Raw genomic sequence first — 20,426 nt, forward strand, 5'->3', positions numbered from 1 at the left:
ATTGCAAACTGTTCTGAGACCTCTCTATGCATTGTGGCCAGTGAGTTCTTAAAAAGGGTTTTAACCTGATTTGCCTCTTTTTATAATCCTGATTTTATCTTGCTTTATTATTGATTGATACTTGATTATTGATGATGTGTGTATTGGTTGTTATGGGGGAATTATTTTAATATGTGGATGGTGGTAGGGAGAGTGTGGGTAGGGTGGGTGTCAGTAGAGAGAGGGGTGTTAAGCTGGGTGTGGGTAGAGAGAGTGGGGGTAGGGTGGGTATGGTAGAAAGAGTGTGATTAGGATGGGTGAAGGTGTAGAGAGAGTACAGATTGTGTGGGTGTGTGGGGGTAGAAAGAGTGGGGGTAAGGTGGGTGGTGCAAGAAAGAGTGGGGGTGTGGTTGGTGTTCGGAAGAGAGAATGGGTTTGGGTGGGTGATAGTAGAGTGAGTGGTGTGGGTAGATAGTGGGGGTAGGGTGGGTGGTTGAGGGTAGAGTGGTGGGGTAGAGAGTGTGGGAGTAGGTAGAGAGGGTGGGTGGGGTTAGAGAGAATGCGGCTAGGATGGGTGGGGCTAGAGAGATTGGGAGTACAGAGGGCAGAGGTACTGTGAGTGGGGGTAGAGACAGTGGGGGTAGGGTGGGTGGGGGTAGAGAAAGTGGGGGTATGGTGGGTGGGTGGCATTAGACAATAGGGGCATGCAGGGTGGGGGTAGAGAGAGCAGGGCAAGGGTGGGTGGCGTAGAGAGCATGAGGCTAGGCTGGTTGGGTTAGAGAGAGTGGGGTGAGGTGGATGGGGTAGACAGAGTGAGGATAGAGTGAATGGGGTTGGGGGTGGGTGAGGATAGAGGGAGCGGGGTATGGTGGGTGGGTGGGTGTATGTAGAGAGAGTGGGGGTAGGCTGGGTGGTGGTAGAGAGAGTGGATGTAGGGTGAGTGGGTGGGGAAAGAGAGACTGAGGGAGAGAGGGTAGGTATGGTTAGGATGGATGCTGGTGGAGAGGGTAGGAGTATGTAGAGAGGGTGGTGGTAGAGAGAGCGTGGATAGAGGCAGTGGGTGGGGGTAGAGAGAGAGGCTGTATGGTGGGTGGGGGGAGAGAGAGTGGGGTATTTGGCCAGTACGGTGGGGTCAGGTGGTGGGGTTAGAGAGAGTAGGGGTAGGGTAGGTGTGAGTGATAGAAAGAGTGAGATAGGGAGGGTGGGATAGTCTGGGTAGGGTAGAGAGAATGGGTAGGGTGGGAGGTGGTAGAGAGCATGATTGGGGTAGAGAGGGTGGGTGTCGTTTGGGAGGGGGTAGGGTGGGTGGTGGTAGAGGGAGTGTGCGTAGCGAGTGTGGAGATTGTGCGGTTGAGTGGGGGTAGAGAGAGTGGGGGTAGGGTAGGTGGGGATAGACAGTGGGGGTGGGGTGGGTGGCAGTAGAGAGAGTGGGGTGGAGTGGGTGAGTGTGGTTAGAGGGAATGGGTGGAGTAGGAACGTGGGGGTAGGGTGGTGTGTGACAGTATGTAGAGAGGGTGGGGGTAGTGTTAGAGACAGTGGGGGTATGGTAGGTGGGGTAGAAAGAGTGGGGATAGGGTGTGTGGTTGGGAGTAGAGATAGTGGGGGTAGGGGAGTGGGTAGGGTGGGTGATGGTAGAGAGAGTAGGGATATGTAGAGAGGGTGGGTGCGGGTAGAGAGAGTGTGGTTCGAGGGTTAGAGGGAGAGGGTGGGGTAGAGAGAGTGGGGTTAGGGAGTGTGGGGTAGGGTGAGTGAGTGGAGGTACAGACAGTGGCAGTACAGTTGGCAGGTGGGGGTTGAGTGGGGTAGGGTGGTGGGGTAGAGAGAGCAGGGATAGGATAGATTGAGCGAGTGGTGGTGGGTGGGTAGTGGTAGAGAGCGAGCAGGGTTGAGATGGTGGGGTAGTGTGGGTGTGGGTAGAGAGAGTAGGTAGGGTGGGTGGCAGTTGAGAGCATGGTTGGGGTAGAGAGTGTGTGTAGGTTGGGGGTAGAGAGTGTGTGGGTAGGGTAGGTGGGATAGAGAAAGTGGTTGGCTGGGTGAGAATAGAAAAGATAGGGATCTGGTGGGTGGAGGTAGAGAGACTGGAGTTAGGGTGGGGATAGGATAGATGAGTGGGGTAGAGAGAGTGGGTGAAGAGTGAGCAGGAGAATGGTGGGTGATGTTAGAGAGAGTGGGGGTATAGAAAGTGGGGGTAGGGTGAGTGGGCATGGGTAGAAAGAAAGTGGAAGTAGCGTCAGTGGATGGGGTAGAAAGTGTTGGTGGTGCTAGACAGGGTGGGTGGGGGTAGAAACGGTTGGGTTAGGGTGGGGGGGAGAGAGTTAGCTAGGGTGGGTGGGGGTAGAGAGCATGGTTGAGGTAGAGAGAGTGGGGGTAGAGAGGTTGGAGCTAGGGCGGGTGGATGTGGTAGACAGGTGGGGGTGTGGCAGTAGAGAAACTAGGGATTCAGTGGATGAGAATAGATAGGATGGGGATTACGCGGGTGAGGGTAGAGAGGGTGAGGGTTGGTGGGTGGGGTAGAGAGAGTGCTGGTAGAGTGACTTGAGGTAAGGTAGGGGGAGAGAGTGTAGGGGTAGAGAGAGTTGCGGTAGGATGTGGGTAGGGTGGGTGAGGGGCTGGGTGCTGAGTGTGTGAGGTGCAGTGGGTGTTTTGGGGTAGAGAGAATGGGGTAGGGAGGGTGGGTGGTGGTAGACAAGGTGGGGTTAGAGTGGGAAGTGGGAGGTAGAGAGAGTGGGATTAGGGTGGGTGGAGGTAGAGAGAGTGGGGTTAGGATGGGTGGGGTTAGGGAGAGAAGGGTGGGGTGGGTGGTAGTAGATGGGTGGATTTAAGGTGGGTGGGTGTATAGAGAGTGGGAGTCGGGTGGGTGTATAGAGAGTGGGAGTCGGGTGGGTGGGTGATGGCAGTTGGTTTGGGGCAAAAAACATAAAGCATGCAGCCTTGAAAGGACTTGTCAAAAGTAGCCTAAATAGCCCAAACAAAACCCAACCAGCACACATAATGGGGGTGGGGTCAGGAGAACGAAAACAGATGTGCAGTCTAAAATAGGCCAAAACAGTCCACTACGAAAACACAGCAGAGCTGGGAAAAGGAAAGCCCAGCACCCGACTTGCTTCTAACAAAGCTGCTGATTGGAGCAAAGATTGTTAGGGAACTTCTCATTTGGTAGAATGGCGGAGGAGTTTGACAAAAGAGATTTTAGTGAGCTGTCAGTTTCATGCCATGGCATTGCGCGTAATTATGCCAATCAGATATTCTAAGTTCACAGCCCCCATTCACTCTCGCTCTGTTCTGCAACAATTGTTTTGTCAATTTTGTGCCACAAAACCAAAAATGGAGCATTCCAATCTAAAGGGCATCTGAATGGGGGAATCTTAGAATCCCCTATTCAGATGTTCTATCACCCCTTTGCACAAATCAGAGGGTGTTTTTGCATATTTAAAAGTGCATCTCGAATTTCCAAATGGGAAGCACTTTAAAATGTGCAGAAAATAGGCACTGCCTGCGCCTCTTTGAAGTAAGCACGGGAAATGCACATTTCATGACAGGGTCCCCTGTCCCTGTCATGCAATGGTTTTTAATTGTGGCGGAATCCGTTTTAACCACTGCTGTCCCACTTGCATTTCTATTCCTCAACAGGGACATAAAGACTTTTTTTTGTAGTAGTATTTTACTTTGACCGGCCCTGTATGGGAGGGAAATGCACTCAAGCCAGTCCTACATTGGTGTCAGCCGTGCTCCAGACACTAATGATACAAGATGGCTATCCAGTGCATCTGTAGACTACTGTGCAGCCCCCCTGAAATGCACAGATCACCTTTGAAAATAAGGTGACTTGCGCATTTCTGCAATTGGCGTAGTTGGAAAAAGCTCACACTCTGCGCTTTGTTAATTTGCACTAATTTTTAAGAATCTGTCTCACTGTGTTTTATTATCTTGTGCTGGTGATGAGCTCTATTGGAAACGTTGCTCTCCAATGTGTGTCTTATCTGATTCTGATGCTACAAGGTAGCGGGACATAGGGGATCACAGGGCCTTAATCCCTTGTGCACATTAGCGCAGAACAAGTGTGCATTTTGCCTACCTATAAATATGTTGCGATTAAGTGGTGCAGAATACTGTAGTTGTGAATTGAGAATGGGCCTAATTCATGGGATTTTTAACGTCAACGTTGCACTGCCAACAAACACCCTGATTTACAGAACAGTGTTAAGTGTATTTTTGCTGTGCAAATTCACTTATCACTGAAAAAGTACTATTTGCACCACGCTAAATGGGCTTCATTCACGGTGCAAGGAGTATTTTTTCAGTGCAACGTGGCTTTGCACTGCAAAAATCATGGTGTTTGTTGGCAGTGAAAAAGTCACTTGGCGCCAAGCTAAAAATTCCACATATCAGGCTCAATGTCTTATAAGGGCATGCCACTGTCTATTCAATGGGTATGCCATTGTTTGAATGACGTATATTACTTCGTTTTAATTTACTTGTTTGTAATTACTTCAAATCACTTAATGGGAAAGTCATTGTGCGCATGCACGTAAGGGGTCCGAGGATGTAGGGGGATAGGAAAGGGTCCGGGGAGGGATCGTAATGATGGGGGGAGGGGGTAAATGGTAAAGAGGCCCACAAACAAACTAAATTTGAAATCGAAATCGTAATTACAATGAAGTACATTATCACAACGTAATTGTATTCCTTTTTATAACTTAGAACCTGTTTAATGTCATACTTGCTGCATATGCACACTGACGTTTTGTGACCTTGTAGCTTCAACAAAGATGTCAATATCAGAGGTGCAGGGGGGATAGAGCCGACAGAAGGTGAAGGTATTTATAAGACCGATAGAGCCAGGATGTGTTAGATAGTGAGGTCCGTGGTGCCTGGGGCAATACTGGAACACCCACCTTAGTTTTATGAGTGTTTCTGGTGGGATGGAACAGGTTTCATGTTGGAGTGCAGTGACCGAGGCATTCGTTCACTCTGTGATAATGCCCTGTCTGGGTCACGCAAAACCCAATTGGATGAGGGCTCAGCAGGAAGAAAACAGCAACGCAGCACCCTCACGTAGAGTAACATTTTGGTTGTGGTGACTAATGGACCGCCTGGTGCAGGAATCTTTACTCACTATTGGCCTCTGGAGGATAGCTCAGGGGCAATGGGCTCTCCTTGGAAGCAAGACAACACAGAGCAACACTGGTACGATCCCCGGGTCCGCGCATAGAAACCTCCGGGATAAAGCGAGTCATAAGTACCCTATCATATCATATGCTAAAATCTAAAGATCGTTTCAAAGTAATGGTGGCTTGTGTGCAGTGCAGGTCGACAATGTGCAGAATACAGTCGAGGGTGTATCTCTCATTTCTTACTTTTCCAGCACTATATCATTCTTTTATGCATGTATTCACTTGTTAACACTTTTGCAATAGTGAATATTAAATGATATGATGCAAATAAACGTGTGTACTGTTTTCCCTACTTGCATTCCATTAGGCCGGAGCTAAAAACCCTACTGTGAAGCTATTTATTGTGGATACACGACCACCCAACCCTAAACCAGAGTCGGAAGTTGAGGCACCTGCTCTGATAACAACAAGGTAAAATGTCTGCACTCTTTTAGTCTGTGTTTTATGGCATGTGATAAGTGCGACAATATCGCAATTTGCTGTCCTATGCACCGGTAGAATGAGGGGCATTTAGGAACAAGCATTGGCAAAGCAATTATTATGGGTCTGTGAATGTGCCTCTTAGGCCCCTATTCTCAACTTGGCGCAGTGAAGGTGCTAAACAGCACGATTCACTGCGCCAAAAGAGGGTGCCCAGGCTCCACTAGTACTCGCAAGTGGGCCTGAGCGTCCTCCCAGAGCACGACAGTGATCTGTGAGGATTTCGCCTGTTTTAAGGTGTTACGGGCGCAATCCAATCTCGGCAGCATTTTTGTAAAATAACGACATATTCGTTATTTTACAAAAATGCTGCCGAGAACACAGATGAACACGTTCCTATACACCAAAGTTAACAGCTTCAATATTGCAAGATGTTGAAGCTGCTCGCTTTGTTCTAAATGAAAGTGTTCATATACACCCGTGCGGTGTATATGAACACTTTCATTTAAAGCAAGCAGCTTCAACGTTGCATGCTGCAACGTTGAAGCTGCTAGGTTTGGTGTAAATGAAAGTGTTCAAATATATCCGTGTGCTGTATAGGAACACTTTCATGTACACCAAAGCAAGCAGCTTCAACATAACGTAACTTTCATTTACACCAAACAAGGCTTCTTGTGGCACTCCTCCAGTTTAACGGCACCAAAAGGGTACCGTATTTGTGCGCTAGTTTAGCTCACATATTAAACTGGCGCAGTGCCACAAAAATAGGCTTCCAAAAAGCCAGTTTCCGAATGTGCCATCCCTGCAACCGCCACATATATTCCGAAAGTGGCGCATTCCTTCTGACTTCAGAGGGAGGCGCCAACTTCAGAATAGGTCTTAAGTACCGAAAAAAGGTTGTTAAGCCTTTTAACATCCTTTTCAGTACTTAATACCTGGATGAGAATAGGGCCCTTAGTGTTTGTATTTTTTTATTTGTATAGCCATGTATGCCAAAGCGCTTTGACAAGAAAAAAAATGGTACAGATCAAGTGAAAATAAATGAAACGACCAACTCGGCAAGCAAGTACATGAGTTTTAAGGTGGGTAGGAAAGAGAGGTTAAGACGAGAGAAAAAAGAGAGGGACCGGTGTGTGTTTGGGTGGATGCACTATGAAGGGAAACTCTTTGTGGTGGGTTGGACGGGTGGGACTTTAGGAGCATAGGGTCAAAGAAGCACTTGCAAGAGAAGCATAACAGGAAGGGAATTGTGCATTTGGCGACAAGGTGTCTAGTTGTGCTAAAGTTGTGGAGAAAAGGGGATTATGCGCAGGAGAAGGGGAAGTTGCTCAGGACGGGGAGGATGTACACGGGAGGTGGGAGTATGCAGGAGGGATCCAGAACCAGGGGTGGAGCACAGGGTGGAGTGAGCAGGGGTAAATGCACAGAACAGGTGTGCATAGGCAATGTGTGAAGAAGGAAGAAATTAATGAATGGGGGAAGACATGCAAATGGGAAAGTCACACAGAGGGAGGTAGGACCCAGGTGTGAGCGCAAAAAGAGGGGCGATGTGATTAGTGAGCATGGCGTGCCAAGAGCAGGGGTGGTGTTTAACTGATGGATACATAATGGATTTGTGCTATGTGTGCAGGGTGAGTTTCATAGAGGAGGGTGCACATGTGGGTTTGTGTGTTCTTTAGGGGGAAAGAGGCACAGTAGAGAAGGTGTGCACGGGAAGAACCATCAGGAAGTTGCAAAGGGGGATGTGAACAGAACCCCCTAAGATTGATATGCTGTAGCTCGGAGAGCCAAAGTACCTATTAACCAGACCTAGGATGATCTAAATAGGAAGACCTAGCAGGCTTGGAGGGCAACGCGAGGGCAGGTCACTGTGGTGAAAGCCATGATTATGCAGCATTATGGAGTCATGTGAGCCTAACATTTCTTTGTGGTTATTAAAACAACTTTGTCTTGTTCCACTAATTACAGGAGAGGACTCTTCTGGTTTTTGCAGGAAATGCGGCAGCACACACAAACTTTGAGCTTCCTATATAAAGAATGTTAAGGTCTGCTGTGAATTGTGTATAGTGAATATGCGGCTGTCGTTAAGTATCAGTTAACCATCAGTTAACCAGGTTTTTGTTAACTGCGTAAGTTTGTTGAAATGATTAATTAATTGTTCTCATGCTGAGAGCCGGCTGGAATTATTGCCTTGTCTTGTCAGTCATCACTTACTTTTCCTCAACCAATTGTGTACACCCTTTCCTTTCATATATTAACTATTTATTGCCCTGATGAAGGTGTGCATTAACAGGCAAAGACAGTAACTGCAGATAAGTACAAGGTCTAGAGCTGTGAATACATAGCCACATTCACTAGTTTGACTATAGTTGAATCCATGAATCTAACACATTCAACCTCGTCTCTATTTTGCCACTCACAACTATTCCTCTTGCAAAATAGAGGGCTTGCTTTTCAACTGGGCGCATTCACACTTTGGCTTCAAATGCAAACACATGATGTATCTAGAGATGCTGAGTTATGCCTTTGTTAAGTGTTATTACAACTTTGTAAAACAAAATTCCTTTGTTGTGAAAATATGTTTTGATCATATAATGTACAAAACAACAGTCAGTAGCTAACAAAATAGTACACTCTTTAATGTTCATATGTCAAGTTTACATTCAAAGAGGACCTACTTAATCTTCATCTGATAACTTTGTTTGTTGCCAGGGTGAAATATTAAATACTAACAATCATTATATAGGCCCTCATTACAAATGAGGTGGTCTGAAAACAAGGTGCTGGTAACAAGGTTACCGGCACCTTTCCTGGACCGACTCACTCCCTGTTTGCTGGTAGGGGCTTTGAACCACCGGCAGGGCTGACCTGTGGTAGTTCAGGCTCGTACCAGCAGTAAATTCACTGACGCACTGGCACTGTTCACAACGGTGCCAGTGCTCAGTGTTCACATTCCCATGGAGTCCTATGAGACTCCATGGGAATGGTAACTTAGCGTTCTGCCCCCGCCCTTAATACTCTGGTATTACTGGGATATCGCGCAGTGGAAATGGTAAGCCGAAGTTGCCAGTAAGCCACCGGTGCTAGCGGCTGCCTAGCGGCAACCTCATAATGAGGCCCGTTGTGTACTGCTGCCCTCTTAATGGGGTTGCCCCAAAATTGAACTGTGGATAAACTCCATGATGGCAGCACCATTCATCCCCTACACAGGCTTTCCACACTAATCCCCAGCATAATTTCGAAAGCCTCTTTTAATATGTTGCATTTAGAGTCCTTAAAGTTGAATGAATGTACACAGATAGGTCAACTCACAGTTTGGAAGTCACCTACCTTTTCCATTAAAATCTTGTTTGGGTATCGGCCACAGGACCATCAAGTTTATCTTAAATAGTTTGATTTATTCGCGACAGAGATAGGTAGTAAGCAAAGGGAACTTCTCTGTCTTGATGATTTTAATATCTAGCTTGATGATTGCTCCTTATCTGATTCTAAGAAGCTCTGGGACAGTAATGCAACCATGATTTAATACCATTGGAAGTATCGCTGTCTCATCATTGATTACTACCTTTCCAATTCCATGGTGGGATCACCTGGCTAGGATATTCATATTTAGCCATTGCGACAGGGAACAATTATCTTCTAGTAGTACCTCTATCTCTCAATTATGCAAGGTGAAACATCTGGTTTATATGTCTGGACATGATGTTAAAAGTGCTTTGGATGCTATCGATTCATCGTTGAATTGTGATTAAAGTTTTCAGAAGGGAGCAGATGCTATGGGCAGCATCTTCTTGAGAGTGGCACCACTGAGACCCGGCGGGTTAAAAAACATTGTCTAAACCCTGGTTCACTCAGAATGTAATCCCTCCACATAAACTTCTTAGAGTTACAGAACAGAACTGGAGGAAATATATAACAGTGACCTACACTAATAAGGTTAAACAGGCCCTGAAATAATGTGATTTTTAGACCAAAATCCGAATTCATACACAAAAAATAGAGGTTGCTAAAAATAGATAAAGAGAACCTTTTTCCATTTGCCGGCTGATTTGTTCCTCTCCCTCCGTCTCCCTCCAACCTTCTCTCATACAGATCAATAGATTTAATGTATTCTTCCAGAACAACATTGAGATGATCCAGGATTTTTAAAACACGAATATACATCACAGTCAAGAAATAGAAACGTTTCCTAAGGAACTTCCCATGGTGGCAGAACAGGGAATTTGCTGGGATCTCACCATTCATGACTCAGTTTGTAAATAAATCTTTATTACTTTGGTTAGTACCCTGAGAGTTGAAAAAGGCTATGTTTACGTCCTTCTTGAAAACATCTAATTTATATCCTGAAAACCTTCAGACTTAACAGCCGGTGCCTGGTCTCCCATGGCCAGGCAAGGTATTAGAGAAGATTGTTCTGGTTCAGTTACAGCAATATGTTGAAAGAGAGTCATGATTAGACCCTCTTCATTCATGATTTCGGACAAGGTTTGGCACAAAGACTGCGCTACTGTCTTTCTGGTATGATCTATTGCAGGTGGCAGGTGAATTATCCCTATTGTACCAAGACGTGTCCCCTACATCGTTGACATAGGTGAAGCAAAGTAAACCAAAACACAAGGTGGATTATGTCTCACAGAACAACAAGAATAATAATATATGGACAGAAGACTGTCACTGGTGAATGAGGGGGGAACAATGTGTTCAAAAACCTTTGGATTTCAAATTACACTGGAAAAAACATCATCACAAACAAGACATATGTATATGTTTTGTTTTTCTTGAATTTTCACAAAGCAAGTGCAAGAAAGTGCTAAAAGTCAAAGCGCTACGCTCTAGACACCTTGGAGGATTATTATTCAAGCCCTATTTGATAAGTAGATTACACAAGGGTAGTTATTTTTCTCCAATACAATACATGAATATCTACGAAACATCTGTTTTGCATGTGAAAATTAAAAAAAAAAAAAGATGTCTTGTTTGTTTATGATGCTGTTTTTTACCGGTGTAATTTGAAATCAAAAGGTTTTTTAACACCACCTTATGTTCGGATGAATTATGGAATTAACATTTAGTTATTTCTTTTATATTATGTATATCTCATCTATAAAATTTGAATATATATTGACCTCTGTGTTTTCCTGACCTGGTCCAACCCCTCATTCACCAGTGACAGTCTTCTGTCCATATATTATTATTCTTGTTGTTCCGTGAGACATAATCCCCCTTGTGTTTTGAATTATCCCTATTGGTCATGTTGGATCTTTCTGAATCCTTTGATACACTGGATCACTGTATCTTACTTAATTGCCTCAGAAATATATTGGAACAAGCCCTTAAATGGTTTGATTATTTTCTAACAGACCGACAGCAACACGTGAGATTGGGGGGTTATCTCAGGCCCTCTACCCCAGAATTTTGGAGTTCCCCAGGGATCATCAATGTCTCCTTTTACTTTGGAATCCTTATCTCTCTACATTGATGGACCTCCTGAGGAAGTATGAGGTAAATGCCATGATACCCAGGTGTTCATGGGGGCCCTGCACAGTTAGTGTGGGGCTGTCCTTGGCCCTTGGAGGAGTACACGCCTGGTGGGGACAAAAGGTCTGATTTGTCTGTCTTCAAATACATCTGTGGGTCCAATGCTCATAGTCAGGTTTGTGAATGCCTGGAACAGGGAGAGGGGTTTGAAGGCTGTGGCAGCCAAGAAGTGTTTGATATACCAGAGGCATAAGGTCTTTGTTTTTCACGACCTCACGCAAGCGACTGAAAAGAAAAGTAAGAGGTTAAATGTCATAAAGAAACAGTTTTTGGCATGAGAGGTTAGGGAGGGACTGCTTAGACCAGCTAAACGAGAGTCTCATAGAACTAGAAATAATACATTTTTTGGGAAGTTGAGTGTGCAGAGAAACTGCTGGCGACTGTACCTGTGAAGTCACCAACCAGCCAGGACAAGGAATGAAGTGTGCTGGTGCCAGAGGTCTCGTTCTGGGGCCTCCTTAATCCGCAGTGCATGACTAACCATTCTTACTTCTCTCTTTCTTTAGTTTGTTTTCTGTGTACCATGGGACCTTTCTTTCCATTTTCTCTATGGTTGTAGCAATCGAGAGAATGTTGTTCTGTTTAAAGGTTGCTGTGTGTTATGCAGAGCGTCCTAGCAGGCTCCTGGTTCATGGGGTATATGGGTATATGGTTGTTGTGGCCACGTTCCGGCAGGGGTCCATGCTTGGGAGATGGTGGCATGGACCGTACTGAAGCAAATAATCAGCATTTGACTTGGACACCTGTTGCAATTTTGCATCCAATTAATACTACAATGAAAATGACCAGCTTAACATTATTTTTATGCCAGGTAGTGCATTCAGTGCCTGGAACTAAGTGTGTGATCCTTTTGTAGACAGTGAATTTGTATGGCCTCGACGTGCTTTGTGGTAGGAACGCCCTTGGGCACTGAAGTCCAGGTCTGGGGAAAGTTCTCAGAGAAGGATTAATATATGTGTGTGCATTTGGCCAACATTTGGACTTAGTGGGCTGGCTAGGCTCCAGTAAAGCAGCTGAGAGGTCAGGCATGTGAATGGGTACCGAGGAAGGTCACGACAGGGTGCTAGTGCGAGAAACTCAATGTGTACCCAGCTAGATCAAAATGTGTCATAGGTTGTCACTGTATTCTAATGGCAGAGGTGTTTAGCTAAATCTGGAGTTTCATGCGAAAAACGGTTATGTGACCAGCTAGACCGAATTTGTCATAGTCATAGCTGCTTTTTAAAGTGCTTGGATGAATAGCCATGCCTGTAGCAGATGTCCACCGAAGTGGTGCATTTATTCATACCTTGAGCCCAGATGGAGCTTATCTTTAATGTCGCTGTGTCCGATCTTCTGTGGGAAAGCAATGCCTACATGCACAGATTAACACGGGCATTACAGGTCAAACCAAGTGCAATCAACTGGTTGTCCTAGAACATCTTCTAGGTGGGACAGACAGGCTGGCAGAAACTAGGATAATGTAATTCCCTAAGCGCATGAGACTGGTTACCTTTATAGACTTACTACATGTCTTCTAAGTTCTCCATATGTTAACCAAAGGGGTATACTAAGAGCAATTTTAAGGATACCTCTCTTAACTTTTGTGTGTTACAACAGTTAACCTAAGTAGTTGTAAGTGCAATGGAGGGTTACCAGCCTATATCTTACAGCATCAGAGCAGGCTAAACATTATAAGGCAATATGCTCTAACGCTGATGTTTGATCATGTGCAAAGCTTGGACTCTGGTTGAGTTAGCCACCAGGATAATGGTTGGTATTCGCCGGTCGGTTTGTGTATGAGAGGTTTTCAATGATTGATGTCGGTAAGGTGATGTGTGTTAGGTGGGCTACCGTGAAAACAACCTGTATCCAATTGGTGGTGTTTCGGAGACTGTGAGGTTGGTGCTTGTGAAAAAGGCTATGGTGATGGCAATTAGTTGGGAAGAGGATTTCCGGTTATAGTAGAGAAAAGTGAGAGTGCTTTCTTTGTACTAAGTAGGAGACAATCCCATTGAGTTTCTTATGTAATATAAGTACATGCTTTTTCGATCAAGGGTTATACAATCATAGTCCACAACAAGAAGATAGTATTTAGTGTCTGTAACTCAGAGCGCCTTCTTTTTGTGGTCATTTGAAATACAGTTTACAAAGTAACAAACACAGAATGTTTCCATTCTTCTAATGCAACAATGTGCATATAATATCTGTTTATGACTGTGATGACTTGTGATGTCGTAGAGCTGAATGGGTTATTCAAAGCAGCGGCACTCAAAAATTGGGAAACAGATTTTTATTTTCCCTTACACAAAATGTGTTTAGAGGTTTCCTAACAAGGCCAAGGATCACCCCTCTGTCCCTCACTTTGGTGAATTCCGTTCTGTGCTTCTTTTTATGTCCTTTATTTTGACTGTGCTTTGGGATCTCCTACATACTTCTTCTGCTCCTCAGGTTGATTCTGCTTCATGGTTTTCTGAATCCTTCTTCTGCTTCTCTCTTATCACTCCTTTGTAGTTGAAAGCAATCACTGGGACTCCTCCACCAGTAGTGGATTAATGTAGAACTTCTCTGCAAGGCTCAGGTGCTGCCACACACAGGGAACCTGCCCTTCTCCTGCCACCTCCCGCTGATGTTTCCCCACATTTCCCTATTGTGAAACTGCTGCTATCCCCCTTGATGCTCACCCTCCTCCTCCTGATGTCTTACTCCTACCACCAACTCTGGATGTTCATTAACTTCCCCCAGTACCTCTCTCCTCCCACTTCATGATGATGTTCACCCACCTTCTGCTGCTGTCTCACTCCTGCCACCTCCCTTGATGCTCACCCACCTCTTCCTTATGTCTTACTTCATGTACCACTTCTCCCGATGTGCGCCAAATTCCCAGTGTTATCATTCTTGCTCATCCTCCTACTGATGTTCACCTACCACTTCCTGCTTTCTCACTCGTACCACCTCTGCCTCCCCCTCTTGACTCTAACCTTCTCCTTTTCTCCAAACATGTCCTCCCTCTGCCCTCAAAGTTTGCCAACTCTATCCGCACACCTGCAGCAACCGCCCCAAAACACTCACACTTCCTGCTGAGAGAGTGGGCTTATATATGCCTGTGTCGTCTTCACCTGGGCTGGACTCCCTGGAAGTTTGCACCTGAGCAACCCAATTAGGGAGGGACTAAAACTGGTGGATCCTAAGTAGCACACTTGAGTTCAATGTGGGCCCGGTGGGCTGGACCAAGCCTTCAAATGGCTTGTCTGTCATTTTGGATTACACTTGCGCCTCTGATATTGCTTCACTTGGGCTGAGGGACCTGTAGATTGGTATTTTCATCTGTGCCATGTTGTGAATAACTTGAATGTCAAGTATTAGCTGTTTTCTATTTCCCACATCCTTAGTGTCTGTTCTGTTTACAGAGTAAGCACAGCTCACCGTATCTGAGTGTGCTCTGCAAATTGCACCGAGAATCCAAGCTTCTAAGGTCGGCAAAGGGCTTGGAGCAAAGTCACTTTTAAACAATGGGAAGGTTTAAAGTCTGATTGGACATTTCTTTGGTAATTACTGTACTCTTGTTGTTTGGATGTTTCCATGCTGTCTCACACCTTCTGGAAGAATATAGCCTCCTCTTCTCCCTTGCTACCCTAAAGAGGCAAAGGCTGTATGCCATTCTTATATGCATGTTTCACCATTATGATTGAGATTGTTACTGGTTTAATAGTAGTGTGAGGCTGAGGATGAGCTTAGAAACCTTTACCTATCTGTGTACTGCTGCAGAGCAGTAGTCATTTTGCTATGTCACTGATGGCAGCGGTGGGGTCCAACATGAAACTAAATGTACAGCTTAGTCCACCAAAATAAAAATAAAACTGTGCAGGCAATGTTACAAACGCTGCCAGGTAATTTTGTTTTGTAAGCTTGAACTGAAAATTGATGCTGTGAAGGGCTGGGAAGTGTGCACCGTTTGTGATCTGTGTCAGGACAGGGGAGACCCCTATGTCAGTAAGTTAGAAAGCATGAAATTCTAAAGAACCTCTAAGCTTTTGAGGAGGCAAGGATGGATGAGGAGGCCCTGGGAATGAGTAGGGTTCTCGAGCCCCAAAGTACTATTCCAATAGTGGGGTTGTATCGCAAGAAGGGGACAATTAAAGTGATAACTGTTTCCACCATTCTTCCCAAAGAGAGGGTAGTCTGGCTTCCCAAAGGTCCCAAGTCTTAACTAGTTTGTAGGGTAGTCTCACTAACTGTAACTGGGCCAGCTACTAGAAAGTGATTTATGATAAAGAGGAAGATAGCACTAACAGCACAGAAGTAGAGAGCTGAGATGAAGAAAGGGATCAGGTGGGAGCCCTGCAGGCAGACATCTTGTGAAGAGGGAAGTACTTCAAGCAAAGGAGCCCGTGCAAAGCACAGGTTCTAGAGCCCCAGGGATTTAGTAAAATCTTCTGATGTGGCGAACGATGCCATTGATTGGTTTGGGGTACTAGGGTTAGCCTTATAAATCTATGAGCTGGATGAGGGATTTTGGAGTGCAGCCCTGATGAGTTATTTACTGACTCACAGTACTTCTGTCATCATTCAGTTGACTCCTGAGAGGAGGCACACTTATTCCAAAATGAAAACGGCCATTCTCCTGAGGTTTTGCAAAACCCCAAAGTTATACTAGGAGTTTTAGAGAAATCGCAAAAAAGGGGCAATCAGACTTTTGAGATGTTTACACATTTGTCTCTGAAGTATCTGAATGGGTGGGTGACTGGAAACCAAGCTGACACATTTGAAGGAATGTTTCATTTGGTAACATGCATGCATAGTCTTAAAAAAGAGTCCCATCAGAGTTTAGCATATACAAAAATCACAGACCATAAGGATCTTGCAACGTTTGCTGATGGGTATATGAGTACTCACATCCAGAAATAGTCTCAGGTGAGCCCACTGAAATCAGAATTGAAGGCTTCTGAGTAAAATGAAAACTGCAAGATGGGCAAGGACCTTCTTTTAAGAAAGTGCCCCACAAATCTTAAGGGAAATCCCTGTCGCATCCCTCGTCAGCTTCCAGAGACAAAAAGAGTGATGGTTCTTTTAACACTGTGCTACCAGCACCACCACCACCACCAACATCTAAGGGTTGTTATCTGTGCAGAGACTTAACCTACAGAAAGGAAGACTTGGTCTTCAAGGCCAAATTCATCAGGACATAGTCAGTGGTGGTCTCATGGAAGAGGCCCTGGTCAGTGTGGGCTTCCTAACAGATACATTCATACTAGGCCAGGGAGTTTTCCCTTAGTGGGAATAATACCAGGTCTCCAGATGATACAGCGATTCACACGAATGCCCAGGTATTTTTGGGGCATGTCTTCATAAATGGGAACATAACTCCTGCAATATGTGTGTCACAGCTATAAGTGTTACAGTTGTCAGGCACCTATGGGTGCAGGGTGGGCAGTATGTCAAAGGCCCACATCCTGCTTTGGGAGATGTTGATGATCTTAGCCAATGCCCCATGGCAATGGTAGAGTTTATTTGGAGTTGGACACATTCACTTGCTCTGTAGCAGTGATAGACTCCATTCCAGAAGGATGTTTGTTAGACAAACACCTTCCTGATCCAGAAATATTTACGCAGCTATTTGATTGAGAGCTCTGCAAACATTTACCAAAGAGGTGCTTGGGGTGCTAGGTCCTTAGGATCTTCCTGCTGGAGAGTCTGAGAAACCAGTCCCACCGGTAGCTCCCAGTCCATATCCTGATTCCACTGGGTCACCTGCTCCTATAGGACAGGAACCAATGGGCACTGAAGTGCACTGCATTATAGAAAAGGTGATCCCATCCCCAGGTAACTTGTGCGCTGATTGTAACCTAGTCTTCTTTAGTTGTCTAGTTCAGTTATTGGGTCATTTAGGGGACAACCACTTATCTGGCTTTCTCTGCAACGCCAAGTACAAGGAAGTGCAAGCTACTAGCACATATAACAGGTTTGGTTCCCCAATTTGTGTGTACCTTTGACTTCATGTCTGGGTACTGGCACGGAGGCTGATTAACAGTGCAACACAGAGATCAGCATTTTCCACAAAAGCAGGGCTCTATCAGTTTACGGTTATATCTTTTGGGTTATAAAACGCCTCTGCCAACATTCAGAGGATGATAAAGCAGATCCTACATGGACACATATTGCCTACCAAGATGACATTGCAGCATTTAGCCACAACTAGGAAGATCATCTCTCCCATGGAAACAGGTGCTGCAGGGATCATTTTGGCTCGCCTAGCAAGGTATCTATGTGCTAGATAGGGCAGGGTATTGAGACTTACCTTTGACACCAAGTGGTTGGCCGTAAGAAACATCCTTTCCAGGGAAAAGTTCAAGTGGTTCAGGAAAAGGACATTCTTAGCACTCAGATCCAGATGAGGGTGTTATTTTGTCTCACTGGGTATTAGCAGAATGGTATCAAGGTGTATGGTACCATTGCCCCTTCCCTTCAATGACCTGATGTTCAGAATGGTATACAAGAGAGCAACTTGGGCTCCTACCTGCCAAGTACCTAAAATATGGATTGTGCAGGGTCCCCGTTCTAATGACCACAAACTATAGGCAGAAATTCAGACGCCTGTGAATTTGGAATTTGCATTGTTTTAATACCAGCTAAACTATGAAGGGGTAAAACTGCCTCTCACCTACATTAGCAAGCATCTGACAAAAAGAGAAAGGCTGGGTGACAATTTAGAAATAGGCAGTTACTGTGGTGTGCACTGAACAACAGTGGACATGCTACATGTGTGGGTCTCTTTTTACTTACAGACTGACCACGGGCCACTCAGGTGGTTTATGGCTATGAAGGGGGAGAATCCATAGCTGTTTTGGTTGGCCATATCTACACAGGGGTTAAATATGGACATGTATCATACGCCTGGTTCTCAACACTCCAAAGCAGATGCCCTCAGTATATACTTTTACCTGGATGATGAACCGGGCAGTTTGAAGTGTTTTTATCACTAGTATTTGGCTAGGCGTCATGTGACACAATGCCTTCTTCTAGGGGGTGCTATTATGAGCATTTCTAATTTTTGCTATGTCTAATGATGCTGGTTTTCTCAAAACAATCGCTGTTAAACAGGCCCCACTTTTCAATGTTCCATGGAAAAATATTAAAGTGCACACGTGTTCTTTTGCTAGACTCTGCCTACTGACACACCAGTAGCTTAAAAAAATTGATTTGGCAAAGTAACAGTTACATGGTAACAGGTGCATTCCTGAAACAGTCTGCTGGAATTATTCTAATTCAAACAGACATGATCTGTCTTTAACAGTGGGCATCCATGTTTTAAATACCCATAAATGTGTGTCCCCAAGGTCTGGTGGCATGACTTTGGTTAATGTAAATATAAAATCTTATCTATTTTGATAGTGACCTATTGCGAAAATACAACATCTTCCTTTCTGTGACCATTTCTAAAGTTCCTGCAGACAAGGTATTCTAGGACTTAGAAGGCAAAAGCAGTATTGGCCCTTTAAAGAAGGACCAATTACACTGGAAGGGACCATTACACTGTGACAAAATGACTATATAAGAAGGAGAGATATGATATGATATGGCATTTGTAGCGCACCTATACACAAGAGATCCCCTCTTATTTGAATCAGGTTTGAATCATCTTTGCACCAATCTGCAGAACATTTCACTGAAACCTTGTTTGGGTAACAGCTACCAAAAGTCCCCAGCCATTGGGGCCCAGATAATGATTTCCAAGGATGGTGGAGTCCTTCGCACTACCTGCTTCAGGGGAACATTTAAAGCAAACAGCTGTTGACAATGCCTGGTGGAGATGGACACTGGTATCTAATTCTCTGCCTATTCAACTGGCAAGCCCTGCAAGTGTCACGGACAACTGGTTGTGATGCTCAGATGACAGCATTACCTTTCCTCAGAGACCCAGTAGAGGGTTTCACAACAGCTGAAACACCAACAGACTGAAAGAAGATGGCTTTGGCTCTCTTCCATTTTGAGCTAATTAGAGCCACTGCAACTACTGCAAATGCATTTGAGCCACTGCAAAGAATCAACAGAGCTGCCTGTGTCACGCAACACTCTGAACTGCTTAAAGCGCCTTTGAGCTCCGTCCATCCGAACACCATCTTCCTGTCCCAGGCGTCTTCAAGGAGATGTTGCCACTTGTTGAACCTCCTTGTGTCATTGGACCTAGTTAGTCCAGCTCACAGGTGAAGTTGAATCACCACTTCACGCGTTGTGACTGAGTCAAACCTTTAAACCACATGGATTTGAACACTGATGCATGTCCTAAAATACCTTGAGCCTGAAGCCATTGCAGCTTGTTGAATTGCACTCTGTTGCTGAATACTGTCTAACCAGCTGAACCTAATTTGACACACAAGAAAATGCCCAGAAAACCGACTTTGATATGTGACTGTTATACACGACGCTAGCTGAAGGACTGAGCTTCAACAGGACATTTCCAAGACGGAATGTTGGGGATGCCTGGACTGAATGTAGAGGATGTTATGAATAAGACTTCCCAGTCAACAGGGGCGTTGCTAGGGGGGGGCTAAGGGGGCTATAGCCCCTGATCTTTTGGTTGTAGCCCCGGATAGAATCTCAGGAGCTACAGCCAAAAGGCTAGCTAGCCCCCAGTCCCAACAGCCCCGACATTAGCATAGCCCCGGGTCTTTTCCAGACCTAGCAACTCCCCTGCCAGTCAACTCAATATCTAGTGGCAGGCCAAGTGCAGAGTCCTGAGCACATTGCTATGCCCAGATACATCCAGCAGTTATTCCACATTGTCTTTGGTCATTCTATTAGGGACAATGCCTATTTGCACATCTATAAGTGATGAGAGAAAGTGTTGTAATCTGGTTACAAGAATTTCCATCAATATTTTAATCTCTAGAATCTTTTAAAGCTATATACCAGAGTAATACGACTGCAACTAGAAGACATGTTTAATGTTCTGCCAACAACTCAAGTGTGCATCAGGAAAACAATATTTAAACTAGACCAGTCATTCATATTAACAATGCTTTTATAAGACTATGCCTTCTTGAAGAAGGTTCCTCTGTTTGCAGCCTTCATTGATCTAAAATGCCTTTTAATTCAGTTCCAATTAACCACCTTTGGACCCTTCTTGCTGACCTAACCATCCTTCAGTGTCTAATTAGAGCTAAACATGTATTGCACTCCAACAACTTTGCAGTTGCCTGCTGGGGTTCCTTAGGTAAGTGTACCCGTCCCTTTAATATCAACGTATCAGTATGTGATGTTGTGTCATTACATGATGCATTGAAAATTCAGTGGCTCAATTATATCAAGGGAATGCTTGTAAAAATGGGCTTGTCT

At 44.9% G+C, this 20,426-nt stretch overlaps 1 protein-coding gene across 4 annotated transcripts in view; it reads left to right on the forward strand.

Moving 5' to 3' along the window:
• Positions 1 to 20,426, forward strand: part of DPP4 (dipeptidyl peptidase 4) — a 992,858-nt gene that overhangs the window by 643,865 nt on the left and 328,567 nt on the right. For all 4 annotated transcript variants that reach the window (XM_069616324.1, XM_069616327.1, XM_069616325.1 and 1 more), the window contains one exon: positions 5,461 to 5,564. In XM_069616324.1, the coding sequence (XP_069472425.1) occupies positions 5,461 to 5,564 (104 nt within the window). The remainder of the gene's footprint in view (positions 1 to 5,460; positions 5,565 to 20,426) is intronic.

The sequence above is a fragment of the Ambystoma mexicanum genome, chromosome 9, assembly GCF_040938575.1.
Source record: "Ambystoma mexicanum isolate Mex_15411 chromosome 9, UKY_AmexF1_1, whole genome shotgun sequence".
In the NCBI taxonomy this organism is placed as follows: domain Eukaryota; kingdom Metazoa; phylum Chordata; class Amphibia; order Caudata; family Ambystomatidae; genus Ambystoma; species Ambystoma mexicanum.